Genomic DNA, 16,694 nt, shown 5'->3' on the forward strand with positions numbered 1-16,694 from the left:
GCCATTTTACCTAGGTCCCGGGGTAGCCATCTTACCTGGGGTGCTGCCGTCTAAACCTAGTTAAACGTGCTCTGACTTGCCAGATGTGAGTAGCCCTGATTTTGAAATAAAACAAAATTCCACTTTGATTTTTTGTTGTTGTATTTCTTGTTCAAAAGTGACAAGTATTGGAGTAATATGAACTGTGGGATGTTCTTTTTTTGTTCTGAAAGATCTGGTGAAACAAGTGTTAACAAAAATATAGGCAAGACATTATAGATGCTTCCACGGCCAGTTCTCTTTATTGGCTCGAAAAAAGGCGAGATTCTCCTTCTGTCTCCATTTCTTAAAGCCTTCATTGCCTCCACCCAAAGTGGGCCTTAACCTAAACATTTGTTGAGGATGTCTAGACAAGCCAGGAATGATCAAATTAGCAAAAGCTTCACAACTGCCAGAACACAGCTAAATTGTTCATACAACAAACACCCAGAGTTACCTGCTGTTTTTCACACATTGTTGTAAAGATTCTGCCAATACACTTTAGTCTGCAAGCATTGAGATATTTTGACATTAGAAGCAATGTGGCTGCCACAACATATTAAACATTTTAAACTACAATTTTAATTTCTGTAATTAGAAAGCATCAGGTTCTCATCAAGATAGACTTATTTCTTTCAAATTGAGTAATTTGATATTTTGCATTTACACAGACAGGCATATTAACTTTATGATATTGACCCTAATAATGTGCTTTTTATTCATAAGGTATATCAGAAATACCACTTTGTGGTGATTGTTCTTAAGATTTTCCCTTCAAAGTAACACATTTGTACTCCCTATTAAAACCATGAATATGGAGGTGAAAATTGGAAATGAAGGGGGAGTCTTATACGATAGAAATTGTAAAATTCAACTTGCTGTACAACTGTCACTGGCATGGAGCGGTTCATGAATGTGAAGGTGAAAACTGGGGATCAGGGGGCGGCTTATACGCGAGAAATTTTCTCATCTGAAGCCTATCCCAACTGACATCCTAAATCGGTGGCCAGCCGATCGCAGGGCACGAGGAGACGGACAACCATGCACACTCACACCCTATGAACAATTTAGAGTGTCCAATCAGCCTACCATGTATATTTTTGGAATATGGGAGGAAACCGGAGTACCCAGAGGAAACCCACGCAGACCGGGGAGAACATGCAAACTCCACACAGATGATAATAATAATAATGATAATAATAATAATAATAATAATCGGACATAGGCCCTGTCGTCATCATCAACAACAAAAGCCTACTTGTCATCACACCCAGAAACTGCGCATGACGAAATTGGTAGTGCTACCCCATAAGGTGCGTTTACTCGGCAAAAGACCTAAATAAGTGATAGTTACGGACTTTTAATTTGGCATTCTGCTGTTATGGATACCTCAGGGCTGGCAATGTCTTCCAGTGAGGGCAGAGAGCAGCTGACGATCCTCTGGGCAGTGTTAATCACTTTCTGCATGGCCTTTTTGTCTGCCGCCGTGCTTCCAGCGTACCACACTGTGATGCAGTACGCCAGGATGCTCTCTACAGTGGTTCTATAGGTTATCAGAAGCTTGGTGTCCAAGTTGTTCCTCCTAAGTACCCTGAGGAAATGGAGTCGTTTCTGAGCCTTCTTCACTACTGCCGTGATGTTTGTAGACCATGATATCTTATCCGTGACATGGACCCCCAGGAATTTAAAGGACTGGACCCTGTCTACACATACTCCATTTATGAGGAGTGGGGCCAGATCTGTGCCGTGTTTGCGAAAGTCCAGGATTATTTCTTTAGTTTTCGTAGTGTTCAGTGTGAGATTGTTCACCGAGCACCACGAAGACAGTTTGTTGACCTTATCTCTGTAGGCCGACTCATCCCCTCCTGAGATGAGTCCGACCACAGTGGTGTCGTCAGTGAATTTGATGATGGAGTTAGACAGGTGGGTGGGTGTACAGTCGTATGTGTACAGGGAGTACAGAAGAGGACTCAGTACACAGCCTTGAGGGGAGCCAGTGCTCAGTGTAATGGAGGAAGAGAGGTGGGGACAAAGTCTAACAGTTTGTGGTCGGTTGGTCAAGAAGTTCTTTATCCAGCAGCAGATGGAAGAGGATAGTCCAAGGTGGGAGAGTTTGTCAGTCAGAATGTCCGGTTTTATGGTGTTGAAGGCAGAGCTATAGTCAATGAAGAGCATCCTCACGTAGTTCCCATGGTGTTCCAGGTGGCTCAGTGCTGTATGTAGAGCAATGGCAATAGCATCCGCAGTGGACCTGTTTGCTCTATAAGCAAACTGGTGAGGGTCAATTGAGGGAGGGATTGTATTCCTGATATGGCGGGCTACCAACTTTTCAAAGCACTTCATAATCACAGGCGTGAGTGCATCAGGCCTATAATCATTCATGCTGTCAATGGTTGGCTTTTTGGGGACCGGGATAATGGTGGCAGATTTCAGACAGGATGGATGTTACCTGGATTTTAACCCCAGACCTGTGAGGTCGACGCGCTAACCACTCGCGCCACTGGGCCCGCCTTTACAGAAATTGTAAAATTAAAAAATGTCAAGACAATTTTCAAGGTACAGCTTATACGTGCAGGCGGCTTATATGCAAGTAAATAGGGTATTTCAAGGGGAGAAGGACTATTTTCACTGTGCGTACAGCATTTAAAGTATATCTTCAAAGCATATCCCAAAGCCTATGGGAAGTTGACCATCTTGGATTGAACTCAGAAAAATCTTCGCTTCCAAGGCTTCTGAGTTGAACGAACTTGTCTTAGTGACTTTTTCCTATCTGCTTGATCGGTCCGTTCCTCAGACTTGGGCGGAAAAAGAAAAGAAAAGGTGAGTTTTTGTGATTGGGCGTGGCCTCCACTGGCCATAAAAAATAGTGAGAAATGCGAAGATATTTTCCAATGTTGTGGAATTGAAAATGGCAGCTGAAAAAAAAACTTATTTTCTCACATATTAGCCGCCTCCGCATATAAGCCGTGCCCTTAAAATTGTTGAATTTTACAATTTCTCTCGTATAAGACTCCCCCTTATTCACAATTGTCACCTCCATATTCATGGTTTGAATAGGGAGTACAAATGTGTTACTTTGAAGCAGGGGTCCCCAAACTTTTTCTTGTGAGGGCCACATAACTTTTCCCTTCTCTGATGGGGGGCCGGTGTCAGTTTGTAACAGAAAAAGTGTGACGATCGTAGGGGAGCTTAATTTTTTTTTATTGTTTTCCAGAAAGCCACACATAACCAAATAACCCTTTCCAGGTTCTTTACAGAAAAAAAGTCAGGAAACATATAATAACATTATTAATGAAATAAATAATAACTAAATAACCCTCTCTGAGTTCTTCACAGAAAAAACAGGAAATAAATAACACCATTTATGAAATAAATAATAACTAAATAACTCTCTCTGTGTTCTTCATAGAAAAAAAGCCATGGAACATTAACTTTCTGTTGTGCCATGCACAATCTTCTCCCTTTGCTCTGAAGTTTATGCACGACACCACAACCGTCATTACAGAATCCCACGTCAACATTTTGCAGCACAGTGCTTGGTGGTGAATTTGGCAGTGGACTCGTAGCGGGGCGGTGAGACCCCTTTTTTCCAACTCCCGGTTCATGCGTCCCATTATTAGACCGCGAGTTTCGGCCACCATGCTAGGAGCCCCGTCAGTCGTGATGCTAGCTAGCTTTGACCAGTCCAGGTCCAACTTCTCCATGGTTTGGCACACTTTGTCAAAAATATCCTCTCCCGTTGTAGTCCCTTTGAGACTTTGGAGGGCTGCCAGATCCTCGCAAATCTCAAAGTTTGCGCTAACTCCACGAATAAAAATGAGCAGTTGCGCTGTGTCTTGCACGTCCGTGCTTTCATTCAGTGCTAATGAAAAAAAGTCAAATTATTTCGTCTTCTGCTGCAGCTGGGCATATACATTACTCCCGATTTCTTCAACGCGTCTGGTCATTGTACTCACCGACAGACTTACGGCATTAAATGCATCTTTCTTCTCGGGACAAACCTCCTCCGCGACAGTATCCATACATTTCTTAACAAACTCTCCGTCAGTGAAAGGCTTACCGCTGCTTGCTATCAATTTAGCAACCCAAAAGCTGGCCCGAACGGATGCCTGGTTCTGCTGAGATAGTAGTCCACTTTTTCGCTTTGAGAGTTTGTCTGCTCGTATTTGGCCTTGCAATCCATTGTACTTGTCTTTGTGACGGGATTCATAGTGTCGGCAAAGATTGTATTCTTTGAATACCGCCACCGTCTCTTGACAAATGAGACAAACAGCCTTTTCTTTGCATTGAACAAAAAAATAATCGTTTGTCCACTCCAGGTTAAATATCCTGCATTCTGAATAAATTTTTCTCTCACCTAACTTTTTCGCCATTATTCCGTTCTCAAACAGGTTGCAGTTTTAATATGCTTGAATAGTCCGCGATGGTCCCAGGGCTCCGCCCTCACCTGCGATCGTCCAGATGTCTCGGTAAAACTGCTCGTGCATGCAACGGTGGACGTGCCCGCATGCGTCAAAGGGAAACACTCTCCCCGCGCGTGTCACCAAAGAAGCAATGCGACGCCCCGCTTCACTGGAATGAGTTGTGGGCTCAGCAGGGGTGCAATGAACCAAACACAAGATTAAAACGTCCCAGTCTTCAAGGCCAAATAGGAAAAAAAATCTGATAGTGTCTCTGGTATTGTTCAGAGGGCCGGTCCAAATGTGCCGGCGGGCTGCATCCCCCCCCCCCCCAAAAAAAAAAAAAAATTAAAAAAAAACACAAAACAAAAAATCCGATAGCGTCTCTGGTATTTTTCAGAGGGCCGGTCCAAATGTGCCGGCGGGCCGTATCCGGCCCGCGGGCCGTAGTTTGGTGACCCCTGCTTTGAAGGGAAAATCTTAAGAAAAATCGCACGTGATATTTCTGAGATCCTATATGAATCGAAAGGACCGTCCGCTGGATTGCACATTCCAAAAGGGTGTTGCCTGCACATACACAAATTAAAAAACTAAGTGAGCAGTACAACCAGGAAGTGTGTCCGTAGCGGTCTCTTCACCAAGTCGCTAGGTGCAATAATAGCATGAGATACACAATACGCAGGTATCAAGGCTGATATTTTAATGATCAACCGCAATACCTTCAATTAGCCTTAACAACTATTCAGATATGGTGACATGGTAAACACTACAAAAACATGTATCAGGGCTACTCGTCTAGCCATTCAGAGCACGTTTAACTACGGTAAGATGGTGGAGACCTGAGCGAGCAATGGCATGCACAAGTAAGTTAATGTTTTCACGTTTTATGCAAGATACATTTTTTTTCTTCAATTTCATTCACAAACGTAAACATACATTTTATTTAGCGTTTTATCTGTTGATCTTTTCTCTATTTTGAAATAAATGACCACATTGGCCGCATTGTCTTGCGTTATGGCGTTTTGTCTTTGTCCCCTTGCAGTTTCGTGCATGTTAAGTCTAATGTGTGCGCAAATAAGCCGTACGCTTGATTCAATCATTTTTTGCGACAAATATATCTACGCATTCATTTTCCGTACCGCTTTTCCTGAAAAGGGCCACAGGGTGCTGCTGAAGCCTATCCCAGCTAAAAACGGTTCTATTGCTCTTGCTGTCGCCTATCACTACCACCAGTCAGCAATGGGTTTGTTAATTGACAAATCACCTTCTAGGACACTGCCCAAGCCGTCATATCATGTCCATGTACCTCACATTAACAACAACACGCAGGGGTGCCCGGCTCCACCGGTCCCACCTGTTTGTTTCGGACCAAAAGACAATTGTTGCGCTATTTAAAAAAATCTGTTTTGAAAAATGGGTTAGATGAGATAGGAAAATTTCAGTTACACGCATAGCACAGCAAATATGTATACAATTATGTACAGGTATGCTACAGAAGAAGTTCAGCACTTCAAATCAATCAAGCAAAATATACAGATATGATATGAGAAGCAATTCAGAAGTTCAATTCAAATATACCAAAGCATCAGTAGGATACCAAAACAGCCCTAGCAGCTGTCACTGATTCAGCCATTCGGCCAATGCGAAAATCACGCAGTTCCTTAGTCTCATCAGCCCGAGCAGCTGCCATAGACCTGGCGGCCTTTCGCCGGCCACTTCTACCCCAGTAGCTGAAGTAGCCGAAGACTTTTTCTTCCACCTGTCCATACGAACCTCCCCTATTTTCTGCGGGCCCCACAGCTGATATTGCCCCTGCTAAGTCCACACTCTCAGTAATAGGCATCTGAGCATGGTTGAGGATATGCAACCATGATATAGATGCAGAATCATGAGCTCCCGCCAAGGTGGAAGCCTCGCCACCACTTTGGAATGCAGAAGATTGTGCAGAATCTGGAGCTCCTGCCGAGGTAGAAGCCTAACCACCACTTTGGAATGGAGAAGATTGTGCTGCCATCTTGTTGCCTTTCCCAACTCGATACGAAATGAGACCTCTTTTTTGGCATAATTGGTGAAAATGACGGTGCAAACATATGTATAGTGTGCAAAAAAGGAATGAATAATATACAGACGCTCCCCTACTTACAAACGAGTTAGGTTCCGAGCGATTGTTCATAAGTTGAATTTGTTTGTAAGTTGGTTCAGTGCTATATTTTGTATTATAATTTGTTTAAGGCCTATAGAAGTATATTGAAGGTTTATATAAGTGCATTTGTATGTTTAAGGCTTGTATAAGTAACACGCATTGGTTTGTACTGAAAAAAACATTTAATAAAATGGAGAGAATATGTACAGTACTGTATAGAGAGAGAGAGATTTATGTATTAGAAACTGGCCGAAAGAAGCGATCTAACGACGATTGCACAGTTTTCTTTTTTTCATCATAAATGATGCGGTAGCACTGTATGGCATCATTCAATTGATTTGCAAACTTTGTGCAACGTTCAATATTTGGGTCCTGCTGCTCGATCTTTCTGTTTATAAATGGTACTGACGGTCGAACGATTCAAGTTGTATGCCCGTGCAACGCTCACCACTCTCACGCGCATCAAGCTTCGTTATTATTGCCACTCGTTTCAAATGAAATGGCTTGCCTCTTCCTTGCACCTCCCTCACTAGAAGCATTTCACTTTTCACCAACCATATTGAATAATGGCTGCACAAGATATTTCATGATAAAAATGAAAAAGGTTATTTGCGCTTTGGAGATACGTCACGCACTTATGCAACTTACGCACTGCAACGAACTGGGCAGAGGAAGGTGGATGCTGGGTGAGCTGAGCGCTCACAGCACCAGGCGTCGGTATTAGCGGCGGAAAGAAGCACTACGCGCAATACAAAATCGAACTTATGAACATTTTTCGACATAAACGCAATTTGCAGACATGTTCGTATGTACCGTTGTTCGTAAGTCGTGTGTTCGTAAGTAGGGGAGCGTCTGTATACAAAAGCAGGAGTACAGTTGTGGTCAAAAGTCTACATACACTTGTGAAGAACATAATGTCATGGCTCTCTTGAGTTTCCAGTTATTTCTTCAACTATGATTTTTCTTTGATAGTGATTGGAACAGATACTCTTTGTCACAAAAACATTCATGAAGTTGGTTCTTTTATGACCTTATTATGGGTTAACAGAAAAAGTGATCAAATCTGCTGGGTCAAAAATATACATACAGTAACACGAATTATCAATTTTGGTGACTTAGAAAGTTGTCAGTGAAATGAGCTTCATAGCATGGCCTCTTAACTTGTGAGTGATTATGAGTGACTACAGCTGGTGACTTCTCTGAGGCCATTTAAATAGGGCTCATTGGATGCAAATGCCCACAAACGCTACAATGGGAAAGTCAAAGGAGCTCTGCATGGATCTGAAAAAGCAAATCCTTGACTTGAACAAGTCAGGAAAGTCACTTGGAGCCATTTCAAAGCAGCTACAGGTCCCAAGAGCAACAGTGCACCTTCTGGAGGAAAGTTGTAAGTATAAAGTGCATGGCAAAGTTTTGTCACTGCCACGATCAGGAAGAAAACGCAAGCTATCACCTGCTGCTGAGAGAAAATTGGTCAGGAGGGTGAAGATTCAACCGAGAATCACCAAAAAGCAGATCTGCCAAGAATTAGAAGCTGCTGGAACACAGGTGTCAGTGTCCACAGTCAAGCGTGTTTTTCATCTCCATGGACTGAGAGGCTGCTGTGCAAGAAGGAAGCCCTTGCTCCAAAAGCGGCACCTCAAGGCTCGACTGAAGTTTGCTGCTGATCACATGAACAAAGATAAGACCTTCTGGAGGAAAGTTCTGTGGTCAGACAAAACAAAAATCGAGCTGTTTGGCCACAATGCCCAGCAATATGTTTGAAGGAGAAAAGGTGAGTCCTTTAACCCCAAGTACACCATGCCTACCGTCAAGCACGGTGGTGGTAGTATTATGCTGTGGGGCTGTTTTGGTTCCAATGGAACTGGTGTTTTACAGAGAGTAAATGGGATAATGAAGGAGGATGATTACCTTCAAATTCTTCAAGATAACCTAAAGTCATCAGCCAGAAGATTGGGTCTTGGGCGCAGTTGGGTGTGCCAACAGGACAATGACTCCAAACACATCAAAAGTGGTAATGGAATGGCTAAATCAGGCTAGAATTAAGGTTTTCGGATGGCCTTCCCAATGTCCTGACTTAAACCCCATTTAGAACTTGTGGACAATGCTGAAGAAACAAGTCCATGTCAGAAAGCCATCAAATTTAACTGAACTGCACCAATTCTGTCAAGAGGAGTGGTCAAAGATTCAACCAGAAGCTTGCCAGAAGCTTGTGGATGGCTACCAAGCCTAATTGAAGTGAAAATGGCCAAGGGACATGTTACCAAATATTAGCGATGCTGTATGTATATTTTTGACCCAGCAGATTTGATCACTTTTTTTCTGTTCACCCATAATAAATTCATAAAAGAACCAAACTTCATGAATGTTTTGTGTGACAAAGAAGTATCTGTTCCAATCACTTGATCAGAGAAAAATCAGAGTTGTAGAAATAACTGGAAACTCAAGAGAGCTGTGACATTATGTTCTTCACAAGTGTATGTAAACTTTTGACCACAACTCTGTATTTGCCTTTTAGAAATAAATATGGAAAAGTGACGGTCAACTTAAAAAGAAAGACTGACGATCTGTACCTATTTAAGCAATGTTTGGGTGTTAGTTTTGGTAAAACAATGGAAAAGTGACGGTCAATTTCAAAAGAGGCTGACAAATTTTACCTATTTAAGCAATGTTTAGGTGTTATTTTTGGTAAAACATTGTAAACCAAAGTGGAAATCTGACGAAAATAAATACTCGCTGCTGTTGCGTAATTCATGCAACTAACTTCCAGCGGAAATGACTAAGCGGAAGCACTCCAGTGCGTACTGGCGAAAGTATGGATTTTTGGAATTGGCAAAGTATAATGCTTAAAACCACCACAAGAGAGCAGCAAGCTAACATTTCTGGTCAGGCATACTTATCGGTAATACTCGCAAATGCTCAAAGCTTGAGTTTACACACTTAGAGAAGGTAAAGAAATTCAATCACTCATTAGGATCCGACAGCAGTTTCTGGCCACCATAAAAAAATTCAACTCTACGTTTCACAGTTTGGACTGGTTTTGTATCTTGAAACAAATGGTTTCAAATAAAAGCTTTTTATAACCAGAATGTTGTATCTTAAACAGGTGAAATAAGGTTTGTGATGGCAGCGATGTTGAATGTGTCATAACCAACGTGGTGTTGTGATTGGACGGTGTAACATCACTGTCGTGTTGAATGTTTCAAAATGGCAATCTTTATAGTGAAAATATGCAACAACTGTTTGGGTACATGTGAAGAACTTTAAACGGCGGAATAGTATGCATTCAAATTACAGTCTGCAGCTAGCTCATGTTCTCATGTTTTTGTGACTTATTTTTTTGTATCTTCCAGCTACCAGAGCAATGCAATGCTTCTGACAGTTTGCCGGCGGTGCCTTATCTGTCCTGTTGTTCCATTGAAAATGTTTATCTGCTCATGGGTCGAGAACTGAAAGAGCTAGAAGAGGTGCCGTCTGGCAATGTTCTAGGTATAATAAACATTTTATTTTATATTTGGGCTTATTTTTAAACAAATTATTTTTATGGCCTGTGTCCATACATTTGGAATAATTGGAATGGAAAAGCACTTGTAACAATTGAGCTGAGCCATGTGTTATAGACTAGTTATTAGGCCATATGCTAAGGAATTCTAAAACAAACCAGGTGCAATTAAGTATCAATCAAAATAAGGTAACACACCTGGCTCGCCATGTTTTAGTTCCAGAGTCATTATCAACAACTCTTTGGAAACACATCATTTGTCACTTGGTCATTGTTAGGTTCACCAATAGGTATTCCCAAATGCACGCACAAATAAAAGAGACAGGACAATCATCTGTGGTTTTCTTGCAAGAGAGAATCGAACCGACTCGCCTTTGTCCAGGTTCATTCTGGCGTTACACGCATCTTTTTCCTGTTTATTAGCTTCAAGGACTCAAGTTACAATGGACATCTCAGCTCTCAAGGGTGGGGTGGGAAAACAGGTGAGAAGTCGATAGTCAAGGACCCGAGTTACAATAGAAGGTTTAGTTCTCAAAACAGATGAAGGTCATGTAATGCCAAAGGATCTCCATATTCCAGCTGTCCAAGAGGATTGACCTTCCTGTTGTTTGGTCTAACTAAAGAGCAAAGCGTTCTTCATTGCAAGAAAATATATAATAATGTAAGACTAAATAACCCTAACATTCTAAGTGAAGCAAAGCGTTCTTCATTGCAAGCTAATATATAATAATGTAAGACTAATAACCCTAACAGTCATGCAGTCTTTCGTAAAATGGTTTGATCACACAACAGAATTGTCAGGTTTAAATTGATTTGAATGCCTTTATTGTCCATATACAAGGACAATGAGATTTAAAGCTTCACCATAAAGTGCACACAAGTACAGTCTTACCTCTACTTATGAATGAATGCCTCTAAGTGCGAAATTTTCTGCTTACGAAAGCTTTTTATATGCAATTGAGTGACTTGAAATACGAAAAAGATCCAAGTTTGGAAATTCCCCAAAAAGTAAATGCATTCCATATCTGTGATTTTATTTTGAAAATATTGTCGCAGATGCATTGATTCTCACTTAAGAACATCACTACACTCTACTGGGCTCTCATTGGCTGTCTCACAACAACCCTCTGTTTCTTTGACTCGTCAGCTTAAAGTTGTGCTTGGAAGAAGCTGGGGCCGAGTGCCTTTGACGGACTTGCAGTAGACAACAACTCTTCATGTTTCAAAATTCTCATGGTTTTTTCACCCCGTTCGTCGTTTGTCATCTTGAAGTTTTTCTTGGAGAAAAAGGAATGACCTACAGAGAGCTGGGACCACAGTAACAAAGGCTACTATCAGTAACACAATGCACCGCCAGGGACTCAAATGCTGCACTGCCAGGCATGTCCCCCTGCTGAAGCCAGTTGACATCCAGGCCCGTCTGTGGTTCGCTAGAGAGATTTTGGATGATCTAAAAGAGGACTGGGAGAATGCGTTATGGTCAGATGAAACCAAAATAGAACTATTTGGTAGAAACCCAGCTTCTCGTGTTTGGAGGAGAAAGAATACTGAATTGCATTCGAAGAACACCATACACACTGAAGCATGGGGGTGGAAATATCATGCTTTGGGGCTGTTTTTCTGCAAAGCGACCAGGACGACTGATCTGTGTAAAGGAAAGAATGAATGGGGCCATGTATCGAGTGATTTTGAGTGAAAATCTCCTTCCATAAGCAAGGACATTGAAGATGAGACGTGGCTGGGTCTTTCAGCATGACAATAATCCCAAACACACAGCCAGGGCAACAAAGTAGTGGCTTCGTAAGAAGCATTTCAAGGTCCTGGAGTGGCCTAGCCAGTCTCCAGATCTCAACCCCATAGAAAATCTGTGGAGGGAGTTGAAAGTCTGTGTTGCCCAACGACAGCCCCAAAACATCACTGGTCAAGAGGAGATCTGCATAGAGGAATGAGCCAAAATACCAGCAACAGTGTGTGAAAAGCTTGTGAAGAGTTTCAGAAAACGTTTGGCCTCCGTTATTGCCAACAAAGGGTACATTACAAAGTATTGAGATCGCCCTTTTTGAAAAGAAGATGCAGACCGTCTTGGATCTGTTTAAATTCAGTTGGGATTTTTCAAGCTAGTTATGCACACTTGTCATTGCATCTGTCACTTCCCATGCAGAATGTTTTTTATCTTTCGCATCGACGTATAAAACGTCATCATCGCCATACATTTGGCAGGTGGCAATCGAAGGACAACAGCTTGGCAGATCATTTATGAAAAGATTGGAGAGCAGTGAATCTAGCACTGACCCCAGCGGTACCCCAAGACTTATTCCGTGAAGTACATTTTGTATTTTGTATCCTGACACACTGTGATTTTACAAATATGTATGATTCAATCCGATTTAGTATGCTTGGTGATAAAAATTAAATCTTGACAGTTTGGTTAGCAGTGTCTGGTGGTTGATGGTGTCAAGTGCTTTCTTGAGATCAATGAAAACCGCACCAATGACACTGCCTTTATCTAGTTTTGAATTTGTTTTCCAGAAAGAAGCAAACCGCCATCTCAGTAAAATTATGTTTTCTAAAGTCAAATTGCAGCCTGTTCAGGGTTGTATGGACTGCTGTTAATTCATTTTCATTCATCTACCATACCGCGGATCCTCGAAAGGGTTGCTGTTACCCAGCTGACTTTGGGCAAAAGGCAGATTGCACCCTAGACTGGTTGCCAGTTGCTGTTGGGCACAGACAGAGACAAACGAGCATACACACTCACAATCATACCGCCAGCGGTAATCGAGCCCACACCTGCCCGCACCGAAGTCAGGCGAGTAAACAACACCACGAGGAAGCTCACCGCTGTTTGAACTAAGGCACAATTTACTCCGCTACTATCTTTACCAAGACTTTTGAGACTGGAAGGATTTTTTTTAGGTCTGTATTTTTTGGTTATTGCGGGGAATCCTGATTTAAGAACGTTAATGCCTGAGGGCTTCCAGGCTTCAGGAAAGAGACTCTCGGTTATGGATTTGTTTATAATAGTAGTTAATGGTGCTATGAGAGATTATTTGTGATAGTACAGTTATGTTACATCCATATTAAATGCATCTTTTGCTTTGGAGCTTTTGAGACCAGACACAGCTTTCGCAACATGTGACTGCGAAACCTGGTGCAGATTAAGAATAGGTTCATTGTTGTTCCTAGGTGTCAGTTCTTTAACGGAGTCTATAAAATAATCATATAAAGTTGTAGCAATGTCACTTGGATCACTGATTTTTTTCCTCCGTCAACTGTAATTCTTTTATTTCTCTGTTCTTTTAAGTATTCCCAGACAGTTTTAAAAAAAAAATTACACCTCTTTAGGAAAGAAATTTGATTTTCATGTAGATCGACTTTCTTTTACTACCGTATTTACTCACATATAACCGCTTTTGTCGGACCAAAAAATGATGGCTGAATCGAGGGTACGGCTTATATGAGCATAAAAACACGACATACAAAAAACTGCAAGTTGACGGCGCCGTGAAGTGTCAGGACAAAATGGCGCCGTTGCGTCATGATGCAATGGCACCGAGACATCATGACGCAGGCGAATGCAGCCGATACTTTCATTTATAGAGAAAATAAACTGATAAAACGCTAAACAACATTTATTTTGACGTCTATGAAAGAAATTCAGGAATAAAAATGTACTTGCATAAAAAGTGACTGCTCGCTCAGGGCACAGCCATCTTACCTAGGGTGGTGCCGTCTAACCTAGTTCAACATGCTCTGACTGGCCAGACGCGAGTAGCCTTGATTTTGAAACAAAACAAAATTCCATTTAGATTTTTTTTTCATTGTATTTCTTGTTCGAAAGTGACAACTATTGGAGTAATATGAACCATCAAAAGAATTGAGATATTTTGACATTAGAAGCAATATGGCTGCCACAACATCTTGAACTTCTGGTAAGAAAATTGTAATTTCTGTAATTAGAAAGCATAAGGTTCTCATCAAGAGAGACTTATTTCCTTTTTCAATTTGAGTATTTTGATAATTTGCATTTACAAAGACTGGCATATTAACTTTCTTGTGATATTGACCCTAATGTGCTTTTGATTCTTAAAGTATCTCAAAAATAACATGTGAGGATTTTTCTTAAGATTTTCCCTTCAAAGTAACACATTTGTACTCCCTGTAAACCATGAATATAGAGGTGAAAATTAGGAATCGGGGGACAGCTTTTACGCGAGAAATTGAAAAAAAATTCTGGGTGCGGCTTATATGCGAGTAAATACCGTACATTATTTCAGAAAGAAGTCTGTCATTAATAAAAAAAATTAAGTGATATTTTTTTACAGCATAGTCTTGTTTTTTTATTAGTTGCTGTATGGCTTCATTTAACCATGGGAGGGTATTCTTTTTTATGGTTTTTGCTTTAATTTTTCTTGTGAATTCAGACACTGTCTTGGATAACAGTAATTAAAACATTACAGCTGTCATGAGCATGATTATGGCAGAGATAATCGTACCAATTGATATTATTTTGTGCCTTTGTCAAATTTGGGTTCTCCCTTTTACTCTCATCTGCTTTGATATGGTTTTCTGCGCACGAGTATCTATTTTTAGAAAGTTCTTGAGAACAGGATGAGGATGAGGCCTCTGATCATATTTTACGTCTTTTGGATGCTCTCATACTTATTGGAAAAGATCAGATCTATGCATGTTTCAGAAGTAGTTGGCTACTGAGACCTCTGATTACCGTATTTACTTGCATATAAGCCGCTTTTGTCGGTCCAAAAATGACTGAATCGAGGGTACGGCTTAGCATAAAAACAAGACAGCATACAACATACAAAAAATTTCAAGTTGACGGCGCCGTGACACCATGACGTCACGACAAAATGGCGCCGTTGCGTCATGACGCTGTGCACAAGTAGGGAGAGCTTGAAGCCGCTGCATGCCCATGTGCCACCATCTTGCTGCGGTCTGACACTGCGATCGCTGGACACGACCAAAGAAATCAATTAGTCTGGGAAAAGCATTACAGAACTTACAGGTCCATGAGAGCCTGAGATCTAGCTTGTTTATCAGTGTGACGAAATACTTGGATATTAGATTATAATTAGTCAATGAATTATTTTAAAATCAGACAATGGGATTCTTAGGATATAATTTTCTCACAGTTAAGCCTTTTTATGTAGAAGATACTTTTTTGCCCTACTTTACCTTCCGTTTTTTCATTGCTGTTTTTTTTTTATTTTTTACAGGTATTAAAGGTCTTGAAGAATTTATTTTTAAATCAGGTACTATTTCTTCCACACCTGCTTGCCCATCCTTCACCCCACTCAACTATGATGCTTCACCAATTGTACGAGTTGCCGTAGAACCAAAACACCCAGGTAAGCTTCTCGAATATATACTGTTGTGGCGGTTTCAAGCTTAATGTTCCTATAGCCTGTAGCCACGCAAGGCAGATTGTGGAGCTTTCGACGTGCATTACACAAAAGCACGCACGGAGAGTTGTTCAAATTAAAATCCAAAGGTATTTATTAAACAATCCGGTTGACTTTCATTTAATGATCGGAGAAAAAACTAAACCAAACTACGTGAGTAATTCAGTCAGTAAAGTATGCGGTCGAAAACTGTTTGCCTCTCCCCACTGTCACCTGTCCACTGGCTTTTATGAATGAACCATTCAAATCCGGGTCACGCCACCAGGGCATGTCAAAGGGTGGAGTTTCACATCACATGACCCTCTCAGGCAAGTCAAAGTATGCTCAGGTTCCACAGTTATACACATATAACAGTAATCCTTATGACCATGAATTAAACACTACTTCTTCCGAATTATTCACAAAACTTACAAATCAGATTTCAATTAATAGAAATCAAAGAAAGCTAAATATGGCTACAACATATACAGTAGTACTTCTACTTAAGAGTTTCTCTACAAAATTTCCAGGTTATGAAACCTTTTGAAATGCAAATGAGTGCCTCAAGACATTTCCTGTATCCGTTATATTATTTTAAAATTAATGTGGATGTATTGCTTGACAAGAACACTCTACTGTGCTCCCATTGGCTGTCTCACAACAACAACTCCATGTTTTAACATTGTCCTTTTGACCGCTGTTCGTCGTTGTGTGCTTGAACTTATGCTTGGTGGAGGTTGTGGCCAAGTGCCTTCGACGAACTTGCAATCGACAACTACTCCATGTTTCAAGATTCTCTTACCATATTTACTCGCATATGGGCCGCTTTTCTCGGACAAAAAAAATGATGACTGAATCGAGGGTACGGCTTATATGCACAAAAACATGACATGCATGAAACTGCATGTTAACGACGACACGATTTGTCTATTTTGAAATAAATGACCATATCGGCCGCTTTGTCTTGCGTTATGACGTCACGGCGCCATTGCGTCATGACGCAAGACAAAGCGGCCGATTCTGTCATTTATTTCAAAATAGAGAAAAGCTAAACAGATAAAACGCTAAACAAAATATATTTTGACGTTTATGAATGAAATTCAAGAAAAAACGTAAGTATCTTGCATAAAGCGTGAAAAAACTGCTCGCTCGGGGCACGGCCATCTTACCTAGTTTGGGGCGCGGCCATCTTACCTAGGGCGCTGCCGTCTAAACCTACTTAAACGTGCTCT

General features: G+C 41.1%; 1 protein-coding gene across 4 annotated transcripts in view; it reads left to right on the forward strand.

Moving 5' to 3' along the window:
• efl1 (elongation factor like GTPase 1) overlaps positions 1–16,694 on the forward strand; it is a 102,240-nt gene that overhangs the window by 62,475 nt on the left and 23,071 nt on the right. For all 4 annotated transcript variants that reach the window (XM_077594839.1, XM_077594840.1, XM_077594842.1 and 1 more), the window contains 2 exons: positions 9,915–10,050; positions 15,298–15,429. In XM_077594839.1, the coding sequence (XP_077450965.1) occupies positions 9,915–10,050; positions 15,298–15,429 (268 nt within the window). The remainder of the gene's footprint in view (positions 1–9,914; positions 10,051–15,297; positions 15,430–16,694) is intronic.

Source organism: Stigmatopora argus, chromosome 2 (assembly GCF_051989625.1).
Source record: "Stigmatopora argus isolate UIUO_Sarg chromosome 2, RoL_Sarg_1.0, whole genome shotgun sequence".
Taxonomy (NCBI): domain Eukaryota; kingdom Metazoa; phylum Chordata; class Actinopteri; order Syngnathiformes; family Syngnathidae; genus Stigmatopora; species Stigmatopora argus.